The sequence below is a fragment of the Rhamphochromis sp. 'chilingali' genome (genome assembly GCF_963969265.1).
Source record: "Rhamphochromis sp. 'chilingali' genome assembly, chromosome: 3".
Lineage (NCBI taxonomy): Eukaryota > Metazoa > Chordata > Actinopteri > Cichliformes > Cichlidae > Rhamphochromis > Rhamphochromis sp. 'chilingali'.
The window spans coordinates 38,885,827-38,906,434 of NC_137931.1; the positions used below are offsets into that span (position 1 = coordinate 38,885,827).

Consider the following 20,608-nt stretch of genomic DNA (forward strand, 5'->3'; position numbering starts at 1 on the left):
TAGTCCCTAAGGACCCCAAAGCGCTTTACATATCCAGTCATCCACCCATTCACACACACATTCACACACTGGTGATGGCAAGCTACATTGTAGCCACAGCCACCCTGGGGCGCACTGACAGAGGCGAGGCTGCCGGACACTGGCAGGGGCCATAACAATGTCCCCTCAGCCTCACCTCTTTTCTCCACTCGACACTGACCATCAACCACAGTATTATTTGTAGCCTCTTTTCTCTTCCCCACTTGTGTGTCCGTACCTGAGACAACCAGCCTTCTGCTCCAGATCTTCTCCTAAGTCTCTGCTTTTCCCCTTTGCGCTAGTTGGATCAGATTTAGCTACACAAGGAATGATTCATTGACTACAAATGCTGCCTAGACATGTGTTAAATGTATTTGCTGCAGGAGCACAAAACACATCAAGCATTCCCACATTAATGATATTGCACACCAGCAATGTTTACACATTTCTAAATGTATTTGAACAGAAGGTTTCCTCGCTACAGCAGGCTGCGACGCTGGCTGATGAGTTCGCGCTCGTCCATAAAACCAGTGTCAGTAGGTATGACCGGCGCGATGCCCCAGTGAAGGCTAGCGAGGTGCCAGTTGCACAGCACCCAAAGAGTGAGGTACTTGTGTTTCGTCCCAAGGCAGACCGAAAGTGTTTTTTCTGTTTTAAGTCTGGCCACCTGCTCGCAGATTGTGAAGCTTACAGACGGAAACAATCAGTCTCGTCTTCACGTAAACCAAAAGGGGTTGGGCTGATTAAAACCATGCCTCCTGTCAGTAGGCCCCCTTCCCCTGAGACCCCGGATGAGTGTTTTAAGCCTTTCATTTTTAAGGGGATAGTTTCGCTTTCTGGTAAGTGGCGCCCTTTGGTCGCGTGATGCGTTTTGGTGATGCTTTAAATGCTCAGGAAACTTTGTGGCTTTTTCCTCCGTGGCTCTACGCGGTTCGGTGCTAGATTTTGGACAGACAGCCTCTTTCTGACCAGTGAGCAGACGGGCTTGTGGGCCCTGAGAGTGTCTCCCCGTGGTGGGGAGTAGGGTAGGAAGTGTGGGAAGTGCCTCCTTTTTTATTGTGTTTGTTTGGTAGTCCTCCTGCCTTTCGTGGCTGCGAGCGTTTTCTTTGTTTCTTTGGCGTTATTGGTAAGACGGCGTTGCCGGCCCTTTAAGTTAATGTCCATTCCCTTATGATCACAGTGAACTATCTTAAGATAAGATATGATAACCTTTATTAGTCCCACACGTGAAAATTTTGTTGATGGCTCTTGATGGCTGCTTCCAGCACAATCTCACAAAAGTCAGATGAAATCAAACTGGTTTTGTAAACGTGACAATGACAGCGTACTGAAACTGCCTCAACAGTCACCAGATCTAACTCCAGTAGCTCTTTGATATGTATTGAACCAGGAGATTGCCAACATCAAATGGCAGCTGCAATAACTATGTGATGCTATCATGTCAGTATGGACCCAAATCTCTAAGGAATGTTTCTAGCACTTTGTTGAATCTATCCCAAAAAAAAGGGAGTGCTGAAGGTAAAAGGAGGACCACCTAGTAAGGTGTAATGAATCTATACTTTGAACCTGTATCCTGTGTTCAGGTTTTTGTCTTTCCTGGACAAAATATTACAAAACCTCACATCACAGGTGCATGGCTGCTTCTGTATGGCTGTCATGGTTCTGGGCCATTGACCCAGTATTTTGAGTTTTGTTCTGGATTTTTTGTTGATTTCTTTGAAAGTACAAGATAAATGATGTTTTATTTCTTAAGTATGTTATCTTCTTGTGCCTTTGAGTTGATTATAGTTGATTTCTTGTTTAATGATGTTAGTTCCCCCTTTGTGTCCAGTCTATCTATGTATGTTTCATTTCTATGTCCTGTCATCCGTGTCCCCATGTTTGTTTACTTCCATAAGTTCACACACAATATAACTATATCACACATCCACAACAATCATGTACTGAAATAACCATTGCAAAAATTTTAAATGAATGACTGTAAATTAAACATTTACATTGGAATATGCCTTTGGATTATTTAACATAAATATGGCCCTAATACTTTCTTTTGAAATAAGCCTATGTATGGTATTCAACTGTATGGTATGTAGGATAATGTGTGTGCCATGAACAGGATAAAATTTGCAAGCTTTCAAACAATTAAACATCAAAACAAAGAAAAAAACATGAAGGAAAAAAACAGTTTTTAAAAAAAGAAAAAAGTCAAGGTCAAATGTATTTATATAGCACATTATATATATATCCCAACTAAAACTGTCACTAAAATTTCATAAAATAGAATACAACATTAATAAACAATGAATAAAATAAATTTTTTAAACCTTCTATGAACAAAAAACATACTGCTGTAATTGTTTCTATCCCGTATGCTGTTTTGTGTTTTCTTTTATTTTTCTTAGTGAAAAGCTCTAAATTGTTTAGGCAGCATTTGAGTTTTTGCCCTGTGGTCTGAAGGCACAGCAGGGATTTTAAAGGTCAGTGTCCCACAATTCAATACCGAACAAAATGTCCACAGCACAAACGTGCAGAGAGAGAGAGAGAGAGAACGAGCGCGTATGTGTGTTCATTATGCATTGTTGCTTGCTGCAGAAAACAATCTGCACACTGATGGCATCAGGGACAGAATTACACACAGGTCATGTGTAAAATCTATAAAAGAGCAGGCAACGCTCAGTGTGCGCACTGCACCAACCTTCAGGAAATGTTGACTTGTGAACAAGTGGCTTTCAAACCAGTCACTTTTTGTTGGCATGAGGCCTTTTTTGTATATTATTTCCTATTTCTATACTGCATGTACAATACCCTGTTATTTTGTTCTCTAAGTAGTTTAAACTGCTGTATCTCAGCAGCTCTAAAAACATAGATATTCTCCCTAGGGCAGTTTTGGTCTTCCAGTGTGATGTAAATGCTAATTTTCAAAGATTTATAATCTGAAAAACATCATCTGTCAACAAAACTTTTTTTCATAGTTTTACAGGTGTTGTAAATGTGGTTGGAACAGGTACTTTTAATCTTTGTATCCGATATAGAAGATGATAGAAAATGGTTAACAGACAAAACGAGACAAAAAGAAGAGGGAGAATGGCAACGCACGGAGAGACTACAAACATCTAGCGGGTTAGGTTAATTAAAGGACAATTTGACATGATAAGTAAAAGTATTCTTTCTTACCAACAATAAAGTACATGATTACATTTTGTAACAGTATCACACTGCTCAGTCCTACTAACGGATCACTATGTTTAATTCTTAATTTTCCCATATGGCATTACTGACTTGAATTACATCGGTGACGTTACAAAAGAAAGTTTTCACAAGAGTCCTGTGATATGACAAGTTCACCAAATGATTCACCAGTTTATAGAGCTATTAATAATAGGATTAACTTTAAATAATCACATCCACTATTAGACACTCACATAGAAAAACCTTATGAATACAAACGCGCTCACACACACAAATGTTCAAACCAGTGTACAACAGGTACTCACAGACACACATTATCTTGGTTGGCTTCTGGCTCTAAACCTATCATGCATTATTAGTACTGAATGCTGCTCAGTAACATTCAGTATTTATTATTTACTGTTACTTGTGCTTATGTTGGTCGTTGCTCTGGTTTCCCTACAATGTTGTTTTCTTTGCTTGTTTTTATTTCAGCAGGTGACCATCTTCTCCTCTATTTTCCTTTCCCTCTCCTTCTGTTAAGTCTCTTCCCAACTTCTCTTTCCTTCGTCTTTCTCTTTCCTGTCCTCTGGTCCTGTCCATTCTAATTGTAATTGTAGAAAGAACTGTGACCTGACACACTGTTCCCGTGTTGCTTAATGGTTTTTATTGATTTCACACTCTTATACTGTTCTCCTGGTTTGGCACATATGTCCACCAGCTTCCCAGATGTCTCACACTCTCCCGTCTCTGCTCTCCAACCTCACTATAAAAAGGGAGAAATTCTACTTGATTTTAATTAAATTAATATATCAAACATTATGCACTAAACCAAAATAAACACACAAAAAAGATTAAATCAGTTGTTACATGTTGTTTCAGTTCAGGTTTGTGTGCATTCGTTTTTGCACAGCTCTCTTAAGGTCATGTTTTACTGTTTCATTTTGATTCTAGAATATTTTGGTAAACACAGGAGTTCACAGTTGCCCTAATGACTGCAAGGTGCCCAGGTCCGTCTTCATGTTGGTCTCATCTCATCAAAAGACACTGTTCCAGAAGTCTTGTGGTTTATATAGATGTAACTGAACTAACCTGAACTGCAATTGCAAACTGTCCAAGCAAGCCATACTTTTTCAGCATTTTTCCAACAATGCTGTCATGAACTTTGACTTTAAAATGTTAAGTGAAGCCCGCAGAGTCTGAGATGGGGCCCTTTGGTTTTTTGTTTCTCCGAGAATCACACGGTCTGGAATTGGGGTGAATTTGTGGAGACGTCCAGTCCTGGAATGATTGTGCCACTGTGTTAAGACACATCTGGATGCTCCAGATCAAAAAACTTTTTTTTGTTATAGAAATGGTCACACTTGGTGATGAATGAAATTTTGATCAGTTTTCTCATAACTGTTGCCAGGATGTACTTTGTCACGATCCTGGGTCATTTGACCCAGCATTTTGAGTTTTAGCTTATTTTGATGTTTATGGTTTATGGTTTAAGATTCCCCTTGTGTCTCCTACCCCTGTGTTTAAATCTCCCTCTGCCTTTGTGTGTCATGTCTGCGTGGCTTATGTTGTCAAGTTCGTGTTTCATGTCTGCCTCTCATTATGTTTCCTGTTTTATTTTGAAGAGATCTTGTGTTCCTATGTTCAATGTGTTTAGTTTTACGCTTCCATTGTACCATCATTATGTTCATTTGTGTCAGCTGTTTCCCCATGTGTTTCCACTTCCCCTGATCACCTCCTGTGTGCATTTAGTCTGTGTGTTTTCATTCAGTTGTGGTCAGGTTGTCTGCTGTGCCCATGTGCCAGGTTTTTTCATGTTTTAATCTTAGTTCACCCAGTTTAGGTTATTGTTTAGTTTCAGCTTTGCCTTTTGTTCTGTACTATTTTGCCAGCCTTAACAAACAGCTGGTTTTTGTCACTCTCAAGTTTTATTTTGTCTCTTCGCATGACAAAACTCTTGGTTCCACCTCCTCACCCCACACAGTCTGCTTCGCAGCCAGACTGTGACAGAATTCCCTGTACAAGCCTACCACTTAACATACACACGTCGATATAGTCTTTTATATGCTTGAGTGGAATAAAGAAAGGAGAAGAGCATAGTCAGTTACATGTGTTTCTGTATCACGCTCATTTGTACAATGTCTGATATTTTGGATTTCTTTGAGGGCTTTTTTCCAGGCTATGAATGGGGTGACACAACTTGATCAGTCCAGATACAGTAAAGAAAGTTAGTCTTTTATTATTTTAATCATTTTATATTTGTAACAAGACAATAAAATTACTAAATCATTAGTGAAGATCAACGACATAAGAACAACATGAAAAACTTTGTCATTACAAGATTTCTGACTTTTGTCTCTGAACCGGAAAATTTCAGTTTTTCTTCCTCCTTTAATGCTTTCAAAATGTGCTCACAGGGTATTTATGAAAGCAACCCCAGCTTGGCGAGATATTTATGCAATCTTTTGGGGCCTAATGGAGATCCAGCTCTTGGCACAGGAAAAAAAAAAGACAAGGACACTGAGGACAGAGAAGGGAGGGAGGCAGGAAACTGTCCACACTTCCTCGGGCAGGATACTGTGCTCCTCTAAGAGGCATCCTGGAATCTAATGCCTCAAAGACCTCGGCAAGTCTTTCATACAAACACTTACTTTTCCTGCTCTGCATCAAGAACTGAAGCTGCAAGGTCAGTTAAACGTCTTCAGTCATGCCCTTAAAATCATGTGTTATGAAACTGTGCAGTTTATGGAAAAAAACTGCTTTGGGTGAGAACTCCTACCACCTAAAGCATGAATGTAATACTTTATACCAGTGGTTCCCAAACTTTCTTTGCTGCCCCCCCTTTGTTTTAGAAGAAAAATGTTCTGGTATGTGCCTTTTTTCACGTCATGCTGTGCGCCACATTATTGTTTACATGAGATGAATTGCAGAATGGCAGATAGAGTCAAAATACTGTTAATCTTACTATCTTCAGGTTTTACCCGCTTACATACACACACGCAGTTACTGTCCCTCCATTTAGAAAGGCAGAGGCATCACGATGTGATTATTTTACGTGTAGTTGTGTTTTTTTCCTCTGTAATAATATTCAACATTACTACCAATACATTTTTCAAAAAATGTCTCTGTGCAAAATGGGTTCAAAAACATAAACAACTGTGGGATACTGTTAGTCCGTGATTTGGAGAGGGGGAACAAATTGTGGCAGGATCAGCCTGATATTATTTGTATCCTGCTGTAACTTTACTGTATAAAGACTTAACATCCCCAAAATGTCGGGAGTAGTTAGTCATTACAAGAAGTGTTTGTGAACTAAAAATCAAGAATGTGGGATACTGTTTGTCCCTGATTTGGAAAGTCCAGCGCGTGCTCCCAATGCAGGGGAAACTAATGCTGTCGCAGAGACCTACATTGGCACTTGTGCAGGTGAAGCCAAAGGGAAGATATGCTTCACCAGATTTTCTTGTCTTTGGCTTGGAAGGAAGCTGTTTTGGAAACATATTTGGCGATGCTTCATCTCCTGCTATGCCTTTGTGTGGAAGCCCCGTCAAAAACCTGTTCATTATGTTAGCAGTGTCCAAGTGTTCTTTTTTTTTCTTCTTTTCATACCAGGACCCCCCTGCAATGGCTCTGCGCCCCCTCACTTTGGGAACCTCTGCTTAATACACATTAGATTTTATGCAATACTTCTTATCCACTAAATGTTTCACAGAACTAGTTAAAAAGTGCTTCATGGTTTCTCAAATGGCAACAGGTTTACAAAACTAACTTAGTTTGGCAATAGGACATTCAAACTACTCCCTAACTGATATTCATATACAAATAAGATAAAATATACTGATATTCATCAGGAGGGGCTGCTGTGCATGTGTTTTGTCAAATTAATTTTGGATTGTTTATAAATCGTGCAATAAAGATCTTTGAAACTGTTTTTTTTTTTTGTTTGTTTGTTTTTTAGAATTCCAATGTATTTGTTTCCCTGGTACAATATAGTATACAAAACAGCAAAACCAATCTATACTTATTTTGGCCAGATTTGTAGGTTTAATCTATTTTATACAAATTCAGTTCCAAGTTGTTGTGTGCTGTGTAAAATGTAAGTAAAAGAACATAATGCACACGTCTTCAATGCATATATTATTCGCTATAGAACACGGAAAAGGAGATCAAGTGTTTAAACTGGAGAAAATGTACCATTTTAAGAAAATTTTAGCTCATTTGGAATTTCAGAGTAGCAACATGTCTCAAAAACTTGGGACAGGATCATTTTTAGTGCTGTGTAATGCTTGTTCTCTTAACAACAGTCTGTCTGGGAACTGAGGAGGCATGTTGCTATATATACCTTGATACAGGATTCTAGCTGCTCAACATCTAAGATTTTTTTGTTTGATGATATTTCAAATGTTCTCGGTTGGTGAAAAATCAGAATTGCAGTCAGGCCAATTCAACACCCAGAATTTTTTACAACAAACCTATGTTGCTGTAATAGATGCAGTAAGCTCTTTAGTATTGTTTTGCTGAAATATGCAACAAAAACAACATTCAGGTGGGAGCATTTGTTTTTCTAAAACCTGTATATACCTTTCAGCTTTGATACCCTTTTGGATGTGCAAGCTGCCAGTTCCAGGCATTGGTGCACCACCATATTATCTGAGATGCAGGCTTTTCAACTGAGCTCTAATAACAAGCCAGATTGTCCATCTCCTCTTTTGTCTGGAGGACGTGGTGTTATTTGTTTGGCTAAAACAATTGAAAATGTCAATTTTTCTGTGGGCCTGAAAATCATAGGCATCGAATATTGATTTTTGGCCTTGTCTCTTATGCAAACACATTTCTTCAAATTCTGGGAATTGTTTGATATTATGTACTGTAGGTGATGAGATATTCACAGTCTTCACAATTTTATATTGAAAAAGATTATTCTCAAAATATTCCACAATTTTCAGATTCAGCTTTTTGCAGAAAGGCAAACCACTGCCCATCTGTTCTGAGGTGCTCTTTTTATACTCAGTCCTGTTACTGAGATATTGCAAGTTACCAAAATCATGTTGCAACATTTTTCTTGAAATTGTAAATTTTCTCAGTTCAAACATTTGATCTTTTCTGTGTTCTATTGTAAATAAAATATGGGTTTGTAAGATTTGAAAATCATTGTTTTCTGTTTTTATTCACATTTTTACAGGGTTGGGTTTTCTTTCTTTTTTTTCTAATTGAGTTTGTTCTTTATTTTTATATAGACAACTTCTGTATTAGCGTTGATGTTTATTTATCAGTCAGTCAATCAAAAAAATAAAATGATGAAATCTTTGCCCCAAATACCTGCTTAGCACATTACTAAACATTTCCTGTTCAAAATAAAACTTCCCCTTACACAAACATAAACATTTTTGGACTCCGTTTACATGGCTAGACCTCTATTTTCGGGTGGTGTATGGGGAAAGATTCAAATGCTGCCCTCTGCTGTGCGAACGTTAAATGGGTCGTAATGCTCACTTCAAAGCCGTGCGTGCCGAATAAAATAAATGCAAAAATACTTTGCAATTAAATAAATATATAGATGTTTAAATAATTAAATTGATTAATTAAATCAATACATACATTTACTGTGCTATAAAGAAATAACCGGTTGCTATTCCGGAACGATAGGTTTTACCGGCGGCTTCTTTTCCGTGTTGCACAAAACAATAACTGCGGACCCGCACAGCTTCAAAACGATGTGGAGCTCAGTAGGGTTGAGTGTGATTAACGTTGTGTGGTCTTCTCTGGCTTTGTGCTTCCTCGTTGCTTTTTGTGCTCACAAAGTGTCGCGACTGTTGCCGGGAATATTTGACACGTGTCCCGCTTACGTTTTATTTCAGGACCTTATTCGTTACGGAAAAACTAAACAGAGCTTAAAGCGAGACGAATGGCTGCGGGTTTTTGACGTCCCAAAAAGGTGACAGTGAATGACAGAACTTTACTGTAATGTATTTTATATCCTACTATATCTAACCGAACATTTAGGTGGTTTTGAATCATTATTTACTTTTTAAATATTTAAACGTGGCATGCTTTTCGCCTTCCAGGTGGTTCTGGCACTTCTATGCAGTCTCTGTTGGCTGGAATGGTCTTCTTCTGGTCTTGTACCTCAGCTTTATATTTCAGCATCAGTCATACCCTTTGTGGTTGAGCGACTTTTTAGACATTTTGACTGGCGCACACAGCAGTGACAGTCAAGGTAAGCTAAAGAAAAAAATGGTTGTTTTTCCTGTTTAATTCATTTTTGTGTCTGATGTTAGTGTTGGCTGTAGTCCCACAGCTTTCCACCGTCCTGGTGCAGCTGCTGCTGTGGGTCCACTCCCTCAGGAGGCTGCTGGAGTGCCTGTTTGTCAGCGTTTTCTCTGATGGGGCGATGCACTTGGTACAATATATGTTCGGCCTGGGGTATTACATCATGTTAGGGTTGACGATCCTCTGCTGTGATCGTATGGAAAAAGGTTTGAGTTGGTGCTTTCTGTGTGCTTCTATGTGCACAATTCCCTGGTTCATCTGCTTTGTGGTACTGATGCTTCCACCATTTCTTTTAGAGAGAAGCTCCCTCCTCTCTCAGCTGGACTGGCTGCTTGTTGCTGGGTTTTTACTCTTCATTTGGGCCTCGTGGCTGCAGCATCAGTCTATGGTCCTGCTGGCCAGACTTCGCACTGGAAAGTCAGGTAAACCTAGGAAACTCTCTGTCTTTCTGTTTTGTTTTTTTATTTCTTTGTTTCTTTCTTTGTTTTTTCTTTGCTGCCTCCAGCATTATTGCTATCACTGAGAATTTGCATATTAATGATCAAGGAACTAACAGCTTGAAGTTAACTTCCTCTGCTGTCTGTTTTTCTGTTTATGTGTTAACCATAAAGCACATGGGTCATCCCATCTCCAAATTGCCTTTAGCTCAACCAGCTTATATTTTCCTAAAGAACGTATGGTCCAAAGTTAGGATACATGTAATGGTTTTTGTTAAATTTTAGATTTATGTATCAAATACTTTTCAAAACATATATTTTTGAAAAATGGCCAATTGACCCACTTTCAGCATTTTTTATTTGATTTTTTTATCTTTGCTCTTTGAAAACCGAGGCCATGTTTAAGCATGAATATTTAAAAAAACATTAGCTAAAGGAGGCTAAAAAACTGCAGCGAGCTGAGTGGAACTGCAGAGCTGCGAGATAATTCTCTGTGGGTTTGGCGCCGTGAGTGAGACATTTCACAACAGACAGTAATTTGATCAGTTGTTAATTAGCACAGCTTTAACCTGATACACACTGGAAATGGTAAACGTTGAAAGTTGCTGATGTCACTTTTTCTTGTTTTTTGTCATGTCATGCAGGAACAGTGGAAACGCTGACTCACAGAGTGCCAAAGGGAGGTTGGTTTGAGCTGGTTTCTTGTCCCCATTACTTTGCTGAGCTGCTGATCTACATCTCGTTGAGCTTTGTTTTCAGAGGCCTCTCTTTCACCTGGTGGCTTGTGGTACTGTATGTGCTCTTCAACCAAGCACTGGCAGGACAGCTTTGTCATGACCTTTACATTAGCAAGTACAAGTCATACCCAAGGCATAGAAGAGCATTTATACCCTTTGTGCTATGAATACTCAGACACTGTATTGGTCTTTTTGTGGTGATAAATGGGAACTGTAAAGAAAACTGCCAGAGATGTCGGAGGAGCAGAAACCTTAGGAGCAAAAGCCATCTTTTTCTAAACGTTCTTTCAAACCTCCAAATTTAACTAATCGGCTTGACAGCTAAGAGGCCAACACTGTGTTTGATTTCTGGCAGAAGACTCTAGAGGTGAGAACTTTCTCCGACTGATGTGAAGACACTGTGAGGAACATTGCTGGAATTCATTTGTTCATTACATTAAGAACTTGTTTTTCTTACGATTAAGTACTTAAAAATCTTTTTCTTCCTTTTACAGTATGCCAACCTCTCGAGTTATAACTGGTATTGTAATCTCTAAATGTTTATGTGAAAAAGAAACCTGCAAAACACTGTGGTGTTGAATATTTTTCTTTTATAGCAAAACAGAATGTATTGTATTAATACCGGAACGACAAGGAGTTTTACTTTAAAACGAAAAGTAACATGACATGGACATGTTGTAATGAATAAAGAAACTTTATTCAACAAAAAGTATTATTGTTGTTTAAAGAGGCACAAACATGGGGACGTTACTTTCAGGAGGGAAATCAAGTCATAAACCAATCAGGGGTGTGGTGGTTCAATCCTCAGGTACACTAGTTTGCATGATGTATTCATTATCCTTTAGATACTGAACCACAAATTGCCCCTGATTCATTCACAAGAACTCCACTTACTACGTTCACACTGCAGGTCTTAATGCTCAATTCCGATTTTTTTGATCAAATCCGATTGTTTTGTCTGCTTGTTCACACTACAAATAAAATGTGACAGCAAACGCGCTCTAGTGTGAACCCTCAAAGCGGCCGCATGCACAAAAGAAGACGTCACACACAACGCGCTCTGTTTAGACCCAGATCAAACAGTATTGTTTGACTGATGGCCCTTAATATAAAGACTTGTTTCGGACTTTACGTTTCCCAATTTTGCTTTAAGTTGTAACGTTATTGTGTTATTTACAACTGGCCTAATAATGATCCTTATTTCTGTTTTTAGAGAGGAGCGGTTCTTCAAATGATAGTTGGAAATTTCTGTCAGAATCTGCAGATTATACAGTACAAATAAAATGTTTACGTTTCTCCAGCGCCGTCTTCCCAACAGGTTCACTAACATCTACACTGGATGGCCCGAAAGCATTCGCGATGTCTTCTTGGGCGCTAATAATTGGCGTCTGTCTTGTGTCAGTGTCGTAAAAGACGGATTTAATGCGACATGACCGTTCAAACAGCAGTCGCTTTCTAAAACATCAGATATGTATCGGATTCAGTACCGCATACAAAACAAATATTAAACAAATATCCCTATTTTCTACTACTTACACAGCGGAGAGTTATTATTTTAACCTTCAAACATTCATACTCGTGTCTTAATCACCAGGTAAAAAGAGAAGAAAGAGGCAAAACCTTACGCCAAAGTCAGGGGATGAAATTGCATTACTTATTGCTTGCACTACTAAAGAGTAGCGAGGAGCATGAAGGGAGTAATATTGTGGCAGGTAATTTCAAATGCAGCATTTCTGTCAGCTTAACAAACATCAGCAAACTCACAAACTGTTTGTGTGCTGCTGTATTTCACGGGGAGAGAAAAGTAAGAGAGCAAACTTCACTCAGAGATGGAGAAACATAAGAACACGAGAGGACAAAGAAAGGTTATATGTAAAGGCAAGGACTGCTTAGTGGGATATTTATGAACTGGAAATGTAAGTTCTTATGTTTCTACATCAGATATTGGGCACTGTACATTTGACATTGTGTTTTTCATATTGTGAAACCTGCTGGAAAAGAAGCTGAGGTAGAATAACTTATCTAATGGTTGTATGAAAATAAGCTGCAGGTTAATGTTGTATAAACAGGCTAGTTTGCTGTGCTGTGATGGATCCTTCCAGTTCTCCCACCTGCCAAATTCAATTTTAACCTCTTCCTACTCATTTTCCTTTTTTGAGGCAAAGTCCCTCTCTACAATGTAGGCAACAGAACATAGAAGAACATAAAAAATATATCTTTTTCTCTGCTCTTGTTCTACTTAACTGATTAAAGCTGAGTAACTTTATTAGAATTACAATTTGGACTGAAATAAAGTTTGTATTTGTATGTACTAATATTATTTTAATATCACAATAATATAACAAGGTTAAGTTGTATTTACTTTAACTTGAGTAAAGACTTTTAATAAGTACTTCTATTTAAGTAAAGAATATCTGTGCTTTTGCCACCTCTGGTCACGTTCTTTATTTCCTTTTTATCCCTATAAAAGGCTGATGGAGTACTGTCCTCATTCCACTGGGCAGGCGGGCGTGCTGGACACCAAAGTTTGTGAATGTTAAGGCGACATAGGACTTTCAAATTGATAACATAGCATCATCTACTAAAAACTCAGATGAGTTGGAATCTCAGTGACCTCAAAGTCGCTTTAATTTTATTTAATGTTTATTCTGCTTATCCCAAATTTATTATTTGCCAAGCAAATTTTCTGCTCAAAGTAAATAATATTATTACTAATAATAATATATTTTTAAAGTAAATGGGCTGATATTTAGAGGGGCAAACACTCATTATTGTTAGGATTAGAATAGTAATGTTACATAAAAATATATAAAGAGAAAATTTGTAACTAATAAACAGAAGGTCCTTTTTCAAGTTTTTTTTTTCAATGCAAAACTATTGAAAGAAAACAATGAAACTATATTTAAATAGCATTATGATCGACAATGAGATTGTCCATTCACTGAGCACTTCGCTGTGTGCGTCAGCTTACAAACCACGTCATTCATTTGAACGTCCAATCATCTGTCTGCGTTGCTCCTCTTTGCGGCAGCACGGTTCTACTTCCCCCATGAGTTGAGTTGGCCCGGTCGGTCTCTCTGATCGTGACGTGTGTTACCTCAAATTGTATAGGTTACTAAATATGGAGTTATACGGTTTTGTTGCAGATAACATGCAGTGATACGAGGGAGAGAAATTAGCGCGCAAATCGAGTCGTGTCGGTGTTTCGGAAGAAGTAATAATGCCTCGCGCGGCTGGCAGAAGAGATGGTGGGGCTAGCAGAAATGTGATGTGTGTCTTGTTTCCGCTCACCGCCGTGTTTTTGTTTTTGTCGGTCGGTGTTACTGCTATTCAAGAGGAGCAAAAAGCTGTCCCGGAACAGCCCCCACAAGAGGTGAAAGGTTTTGCTTCATTGTCACTAATTAAGTGTTTTATCGTCATGTATAGGAAGCGGTCTTTGACGCGCTTCTTCCTCGCGCCCCGGGCTAGCCGAGCTCGTGCTAACTGATACGTCTCGCAGAGTTCCGGGTGTAACGTTAGCGGAAGTGGACAAAGTTACACTTGAATTTTTTAATCGTGAAGAAATTGCTTTAAAGTTAAGGTGACAGTCATTTGGGTGTCACGACGAGAAGGTCGTCATGTCCCCGCCAGTTTTGTTTACCTATTTAAACATTGTGGCCGAAGTGTTACAGCCAACAAGGGCAAACTTGAATACCTCATACTGATTTTTATTACAAACTGTGTGTAACTCAGCTGACAGTCACTGTGTGCATTTCCTTTGCAGAAAGTCTCCAGTCCCCAGCCACCGGGCCCAGTGGTTTCTGAAGATGTCTCCACCAAAGGGAACCTGGGCTTCATTCATGCCTTTGCTGCCTCTTTATCTGTCATCATTGTCTCTGAGTTGGGAGACAAGACCTTTTTCATCGCTGCTATCATGGCCATGCGCTACAACCGCCTCACCGTGCTGGCCGGGGCTATGCTGGCCTTAGGATTCATGACTTGTCTTTCTGGTTTGTAAAACTTTGGATTTGGCCTTGACTGTTTTTTTTTTTTTGTTTGTTTGTTTTGTTTTGTTTTGTTTTTTTTGGCATTACCCTTCGATCAGATCCTGAGAAATAACAAATACGTGTTGTTGTTGTTTTTTCTTTCCCACATCATAGTACTGTTTGGCTATGCCACTACCATCATCCCAAGAATCTACACATACTATGTATCCACTGCTCTGTTTGCCATCTTCGGTATTCGCATGCTTAGAGAGGGGCTAAAAATGAGTCCAGATGAAGGTCAGGAGGAGCTGGAGGAGGTGCAGGCAGAGATCAAGAAGAAGGACGAAGAGGCAAGTTAACTTGATTATAAACTATCTAGAAAAACAACATTTTTTAATGTCCAGTAGTACAACTCCAGTCCACATACATAATTTACATATTCAGTAATAGAAACGCCTCCTGAGTGGGTCCAGTTACTAACTGCTGACACCATTTTGCTTAGTAATTAGCGATTCGCAAATGGCTCATATTACTTAATCACCCAGAAGACCTAGTTACATTTTGCTGCTGCTGATGTGAGTTTTTGTTGTGTGGAAATTCTGATCTTATCATCAGGCTATATGAGCACATGGACACTTTAAAGTTGCCTGAGGCTGTCTTATTGAATGGCACCATTATGAGCTGTAATCGAAGTGCTGTACTGTAGACTAAATAAAAAAAAAAATTAAAAAAACAGATGGCTGATTGAACCTCTTAGCAATAGTGACAGTTTGTCATACAAAGTCAAGCTTAATTATATTCCCGTGCAGATCTGCATTCTAAGGTGTACTTGTAGAGGACATAAATCTACATCCTCTTGATCAAAACAAATCCGTTATAAGGAATATAGTTGGACCATCCACAGAGGACCTCATGACAAAATTTTGATCAAAGTATAGCACCCTTGTAAGTGAACCCTGCCTCTTGCAGGTACTGAGCCGTGAAAGTACTCTATTGGGTTGTCTTTCAAACCTCATGCCTTGTTGTCTGTGCAGCTCCAGCGGACTAAGCTCGCTAATGGGACTGCAGATGTGGAGGCTGGAACAGGGACTGCTGTTCCTCAGGGAAAGTGGCACAGCTTCATCTCACCCATCTTCATCCAATCCCTCACTCTCACTTTCCTCGCAGAGTGGGGGGACCGATCGCAGCTAACTACAATTATTCTAGCTGCCCGGGAGGTTTGTGACTTTCACTGTTAGACAGCTGCTGTTTAATGCTTTGTAATATATTTTACAATAAATAGAGGCCATACATTTTCACTTTGATTGGCTGTTTGTTTCTTTTAGTTGCTGCTGTATTAATACACTGGTAATATTTAAGAAAAGAGTAAAAAAATAAATAAAAATATGGTATATAAACTGTTTTTGTTTTTTATTCTTAGGATCCATTTGGAGTCGCAGTGGGCGGCACCATTGGACACTGTCTGTGCACAGGTCTGGCTGTGATAGGAGGGAGAATGATTGCCCAGAAGATATCGGTTAGAACAGGTAAGATGGCCTAAATTGTGTAATAAAATAAAATAAAAAATTATTATTATTATTATTTTTTTTTAATTAAAAAAAAAAAAAAAAAAAAAAAAGGACGGGTAGGAGAAGTGGGTTCCTATTCTCCTGGGAGAATTCCTCTGGAGGCAGCTCTGTTTACACACAATAATTATCAAAATATTTGTAGACAATCCTGTTAAGGTTTGATGGATTAGGTGGATCAGATTTAAAAACAAACAGAGAGAGAAAACAGCGATCTACTGTTAAACTAATTGTTATTTTGCCCAAAAATGGTACACACACAATTTACAGCCCACGTTTTACAATGATTGAAATGCATTTTTATTTTTAAAAAATCAAGTAGGTATTTGTAGAGTGCAGTCTAAAAATAAAAAGTAAAGTAAAAACTTTCAAAGTAGAGCTGTAATGACTCATTGAATAATTCAAATAACCAGACGATTTAAAGAAAATCTTCGACACAAATTTTCTCCTTTGTTTAACACACGGCTGTGTGGCGCTCAGTCATCTCCATGTAAACATGAGCGTTTCACCACTAACACTTTCATTAGAAACATATCTAGGAGCAGGCATGTGAATAAAATATGTCAGTATTAGGCCCATGTTTTTCAACAAGAGTATAATAACACAACAGCAGCAGTGATGATGTTTAACATGGAGTCTGTCTACACGCACGGTGAAGAGCAAAGAGGGGGAGTCGTTACTGAGATGGTGACCTCAGTTAGAGTGAAAGAAAACGTTTTTCTAGTGTCCAAAACAGCAGCGCTGTTCTTGTGGTCACCATTAAAACCTTTACTGGGAAAAAGCTAATGGGAGTCTTCATCAAACCATCCAATCAATGAACTCCAAGCTTTTGTTTTATACAGTGAAAATCTATAGTAAAGCTACAGAAGTTGCATTAAAATATCCAAATGGCCTGATACCATGTTTAAAATTAGGCAGCCGGCTGAAGCCTGACGAAAACCGTCCCATTTTGTATCATAATGATTCCTGAAACAAGCAGGAGGGAGTCTAAAGGAGGGCATGGGGTGTTTAGACAATATTTCAAGGCTTTCACAAATTTGTCTTTCAGATTTAAAGTGAAATTAAATATGAATACACATGTTAATATTTTAATATATATATATATATATATATATATATATAAGTTTGCTGACCTGTGGCTGTTAAGTCAGACACTGACTTATTATTAACATGTCATTATTAACATCTGCACCATCATAACGTCTTGTTTTCAGCAGCACGAAAATTTTTCATAATAGCATAGGACAAACTTCAGCCAACGCATGGTCCTTTTAAAGGCTTACAGATACAACCCCATTCATTCACTAACACACTCAAACATGCAGACACACAGATGCAGACAAACACATACACATGAAACCTACCTCATCCAGAAGATAAAATATTACTAATTAAAGGGTTTAGGTGTTTTTTGACAGATGCCGTTATATAAAATGGAAACCCACGAGCAGTATATTTTGAAAGAACTGTTGCGGGGGGGTTTCCCCCTCTTTTGAATATTTATTATTGCTCATTAATAAGTTCTTATCTGATTGCTCAGTTAATCGATGGACTAATCAATAGAATACTTAATTACTAAATGAATCCTTATTTGCAGACCTATTTCAAAGTCACTTTTAGTTTGGATTCTGCACCATTGACACTCCTATTTCTAAGACTTCAGTCTGCTGCCTCCACCTAATATGATTCATTTAAAATTTTCTTGACATGGTCTGTGACGATATTGGACCATTTGCCCTCCCCTAACTTCCCTCGCAGGAATGCTGAGACTCCTGGGAGTCCTTCCTAGTGATGCAATGCTGTAATCATTTGGTTTTACCATCATGAAAATTACTGGTAAATTCACATTTGCTACAAAAACCTCAAGATGACCCATGATGGGGCTTCACAGAAAGATTCAGTAGTTTGTTCATATAGCTATATCAGATTTAAAAGATCAAAAAAATAAAGAAACCAGTTTTAGCGTCAAATAAATCTGCCTTGTTTAAACTGAAAATCTTTGCTTAACTGACATTTGTTTTCTTGTTTTGTTTCTGTAGTTACAATCATTGGAGGAATTGTTTTTCTGGCATTTGCCTTGTCTGCCCTGTTCATCACACCAGAAACTGGACCTTAAATTGGAGAAAAGACTTTCAGGTTCACTCTGTAAATACTCGTAACATTTGATCAAGTTGCTGTAGATGCATTTTAGTTTCGACCCTCTTAGTCTAAAGGACTCAACAAAGAGTTGGAGTCCTGTCTTCCTTTCCTTGAACGTCTCTGTTCCTTTGTGATCTGTGAATCAGTTGGATTTCTCAGAGGTTAATTAACAACCTGTAGGTGGCATCCAAACCTCATGGGAAATGTGTTTGTTGACTGCTTACAAGGTGTGTTTCATCTTCATCTCGTCTAGTGAAGGAAAGACTGAATCACAGAGGCCTGATTAACAGGTGCGAGCTTAGAAAGGAGGGAGGACTTTGTCACACTCTTTAAAACTTGTATTCTTTTCACACGGTGTGTGAGAGAAAACTAGATTGTTGCAGATTGCTGCCCTATAACGTTCTACAGGTGGCTCAGAAACTGAAGCCAACTTTCCTCATAGTAATATCTCAGCAAAGGAACTTAGTCCATTTAAAAAATCTTTTCCGTTTTTAATGTCTATTTTAAATGTTAAGAATGAGCCCCTTTGCTGTCAGGTGACTTTTGGCAGAATATGAGCCGCCAGTTTCCTCCCAAGTACAGCAGTTGAGGCTGGTGTTACTGTTGTTTCCACTATCTGTTATTAGCTTCTTCGTTTTTTTTAAACGCACACCTTACAGAGGTGCATGTGACAGTGCATTCAGATTCTGTCAGATTGGACCAGTGTGCAAATGGCACAGCTAACATCACACTATCCAGATAGCTCCCCTGTGGTTACCACACAGATTACTTCCAACGGTGTGAGCATGTCTCGAGTACTATTTACTGCTGCTACATGTCAGATGTGGGACAGCTGTAGAGCATATCCCCGTCTGGTGTTCTGCGGATTGTCACAGAGCTTGTTTACTTCAGAGGGAAAAACACCAAAACCAGAACCAGCTGCACATTTATAGCAACAGTTTCTGTGATCTGACTTACACTATTTTTTTTTTTTTTTTTCTTTTGTAAATACAAGATTTTTTTTCCCCTCTAGTTTCACATAAGAGCAGTCCTTTACAGAGACCTGAACCACTAGAATACCTCTACTTACCTGTATTTGAATGTCAGCATCCTGGGTTTATCTACAGTTCACGTGAACCTCTTCAGAAATGATAATCGTATTTACTCATAATGGTATCAGACGGTAACGGTGAACAAGGCGTGGGATTAGGTTGAAGAAAGGGCCAGGAGTCACCCTGACAGGTTCAGTCTTCCTCTGCGATTAAAGCCATTTCCAGCATTAACCTCAGTTACTGAGACAGATTGTAAAGAGGACTACATCAGGTACAAAAATTATTTATCCTACACAAGACTTGCAGTAGAAGCCACTTCTCTTAGGTGTGTTGGATCTGCGGTGACAGCTCGACCTAACTTAATTTAGACCTAAATTTCACCCTTCATTTTTAAATGGTACGTATTTATTTAGCTTCCTTTTCTTTTTCCTTTCTAGGCATATGTATTGACAAAGGGTGGATGATATTACTGTACAAGCAATGGAAATATTTTTTTTAAGTGAATAGGCTAAAGCTGTGTTGTCAATATTTGACAGGCTGTGAACTACTTCTGTTTGTAATACAGGTTCTTTGAAATGCCTATAAGTCTTTAAAAAAAAAAAAAAAAAAAAGATCAATAAAAGTTTCATGTGTTGTCTGATTTCTAAACTAACATTTAGTGCCGTGTTTGAGTTGAGTGGTGAGGAGGAATACAGAGTCAATTATAGGAACAGCACCAAAGATGATTCACACAGATTTATTTTTGAATCCAAGGGGAGCAAAAGATTGACATATTTGCCTCATAAGGGTTATGTTGAGGTCCATGAATAATTTGGCTCAAGAAATTAATGCAAGTCACCTTAAAGGCTACCCATTATACTTTTCATCATATTACTGTCATCTATTTACTGATACAGTGACTAAAGCTCATTTTAGAGTATTTTTTCCACTTTGCTCTGTATATGGAAGTTTATTTCAGACACTGCATGGGTGGAAAAATGACATCCATAAGTCAAACTTTGGGGTTTGGTTTTGTTGATTCATTTAATATGCCATCAACCTGGCAGGGACTACAGATGAAAATTAATCCATCTGGCTATTTACAAGATTAATTTTAGTGCTCATGTTAATTAATATGCATTGTCCCTTTGAAATAAACATACATATACCAACTTAATGATTTATGGATGGCAAAAAAAAATTTTTTTTTCAGTGGTTGAAACAAGTTTTCATGCCTTTATGTCGTCAGTGAGAATAAGTATTAATCATTCTTAACACGTCACATCTCACGCTGTTCAA

General features: G+C 38.5%; 2 protein-coding genes across 2 annotated transcripts; both read left to right on the plus strand.

Moving 5' to 3' along the window:
• Positions 1-8,863: 8,863 nt before the first annotated feature.
• srd5a3 (steroid 5 alpha-reductase 3) lies at positions 8,864-11,321 on the plus strand. The gene is made up of 5 exons (XM_080877853.1): positions 8,864-9,121; positions 9,252-9,403; positions 9,477-9,662; positions 9,753-9,878; positions 10,538-11,321. Exons 1-5 carry the CDS (start codon positions 8,901-8,903, stop codon positions 10,795-10,797), a joined length of 945 nt encoding a protein of 314 aa, XP_080733979.1. The 5' UTR covers positions 8,864-8,900; the 3' UTR covers positions 10,798-11,321.
• Positions 11,322-13,656: 2,335 nt separating this feature from the next.
• On the plus strand, positions 13,657-19,970 carry tmem165 (transmembrane protein 165). Its single transcript, XM_080876911.1, has 6 exons — positions 13,657-14,003; positions 14,394-14,619; positions 14,770-14,945; positions 15,630-15,812; positions 16,016-16,121; positions 18,200-19,970. Exons 1-6 carry the CDS (start codon positions 13,851-13,853, stop codon positions 18,274-18,276), a joined length of 921 nt encoding a protein of 306 aa, XP_080733037.1. The 5' UTR covers positions 13,657-13,850; the 3' UTR covers positions 18,277-19,970.
• The last annotated feature ends 638 nt before the right edge of the window (positions 19,971-20,608 follow it).

Coding starts and splice junctions, on each gene's coding strand:
- srd5a3 (XM_080877853.1), top strand. CDS start 8,901: ATGTGGAGCTCAGTAGGGTTGAGTGTGATTAACGTTGTGTGGTCTTCT. Junction 9,122..9,251: donor GTTTTTGACGTCCCAAAAAG/GTGACAGTGAAT, acceptor TTCGCCTTCCAG/GTGGTTCTGGCACTTCTATG. Junction 9,663..9,752: donor CTGTGATCGTATGGAAAAAG/GTTTGAGTTGGT, acceptor CATTTCTTTTAG/AGAGAAGCTCCCTCCTCTCT.
- tmem165 (XM_080876911.1), top strand. CDS start 13,851: ATGCCTCGCGCGGCTGGCAGAAGAGATGGTGGGGCTAGCAGAAATGTG. Junction 14,004..14,393: donor CGGAACAGCCCCCACAAGAG/GTGAAAGGTTTT, acceptor TTTCCTTTGCAG/AAAGTCTCCAGTCCCCAGCC. Junction 14,620..14,769: donor ATTCATGACTTGTCTTTCTG/GTTTGTAAAACT, acceptor CCCACATCATAG/TACTGTTTGGCTATGCCACT.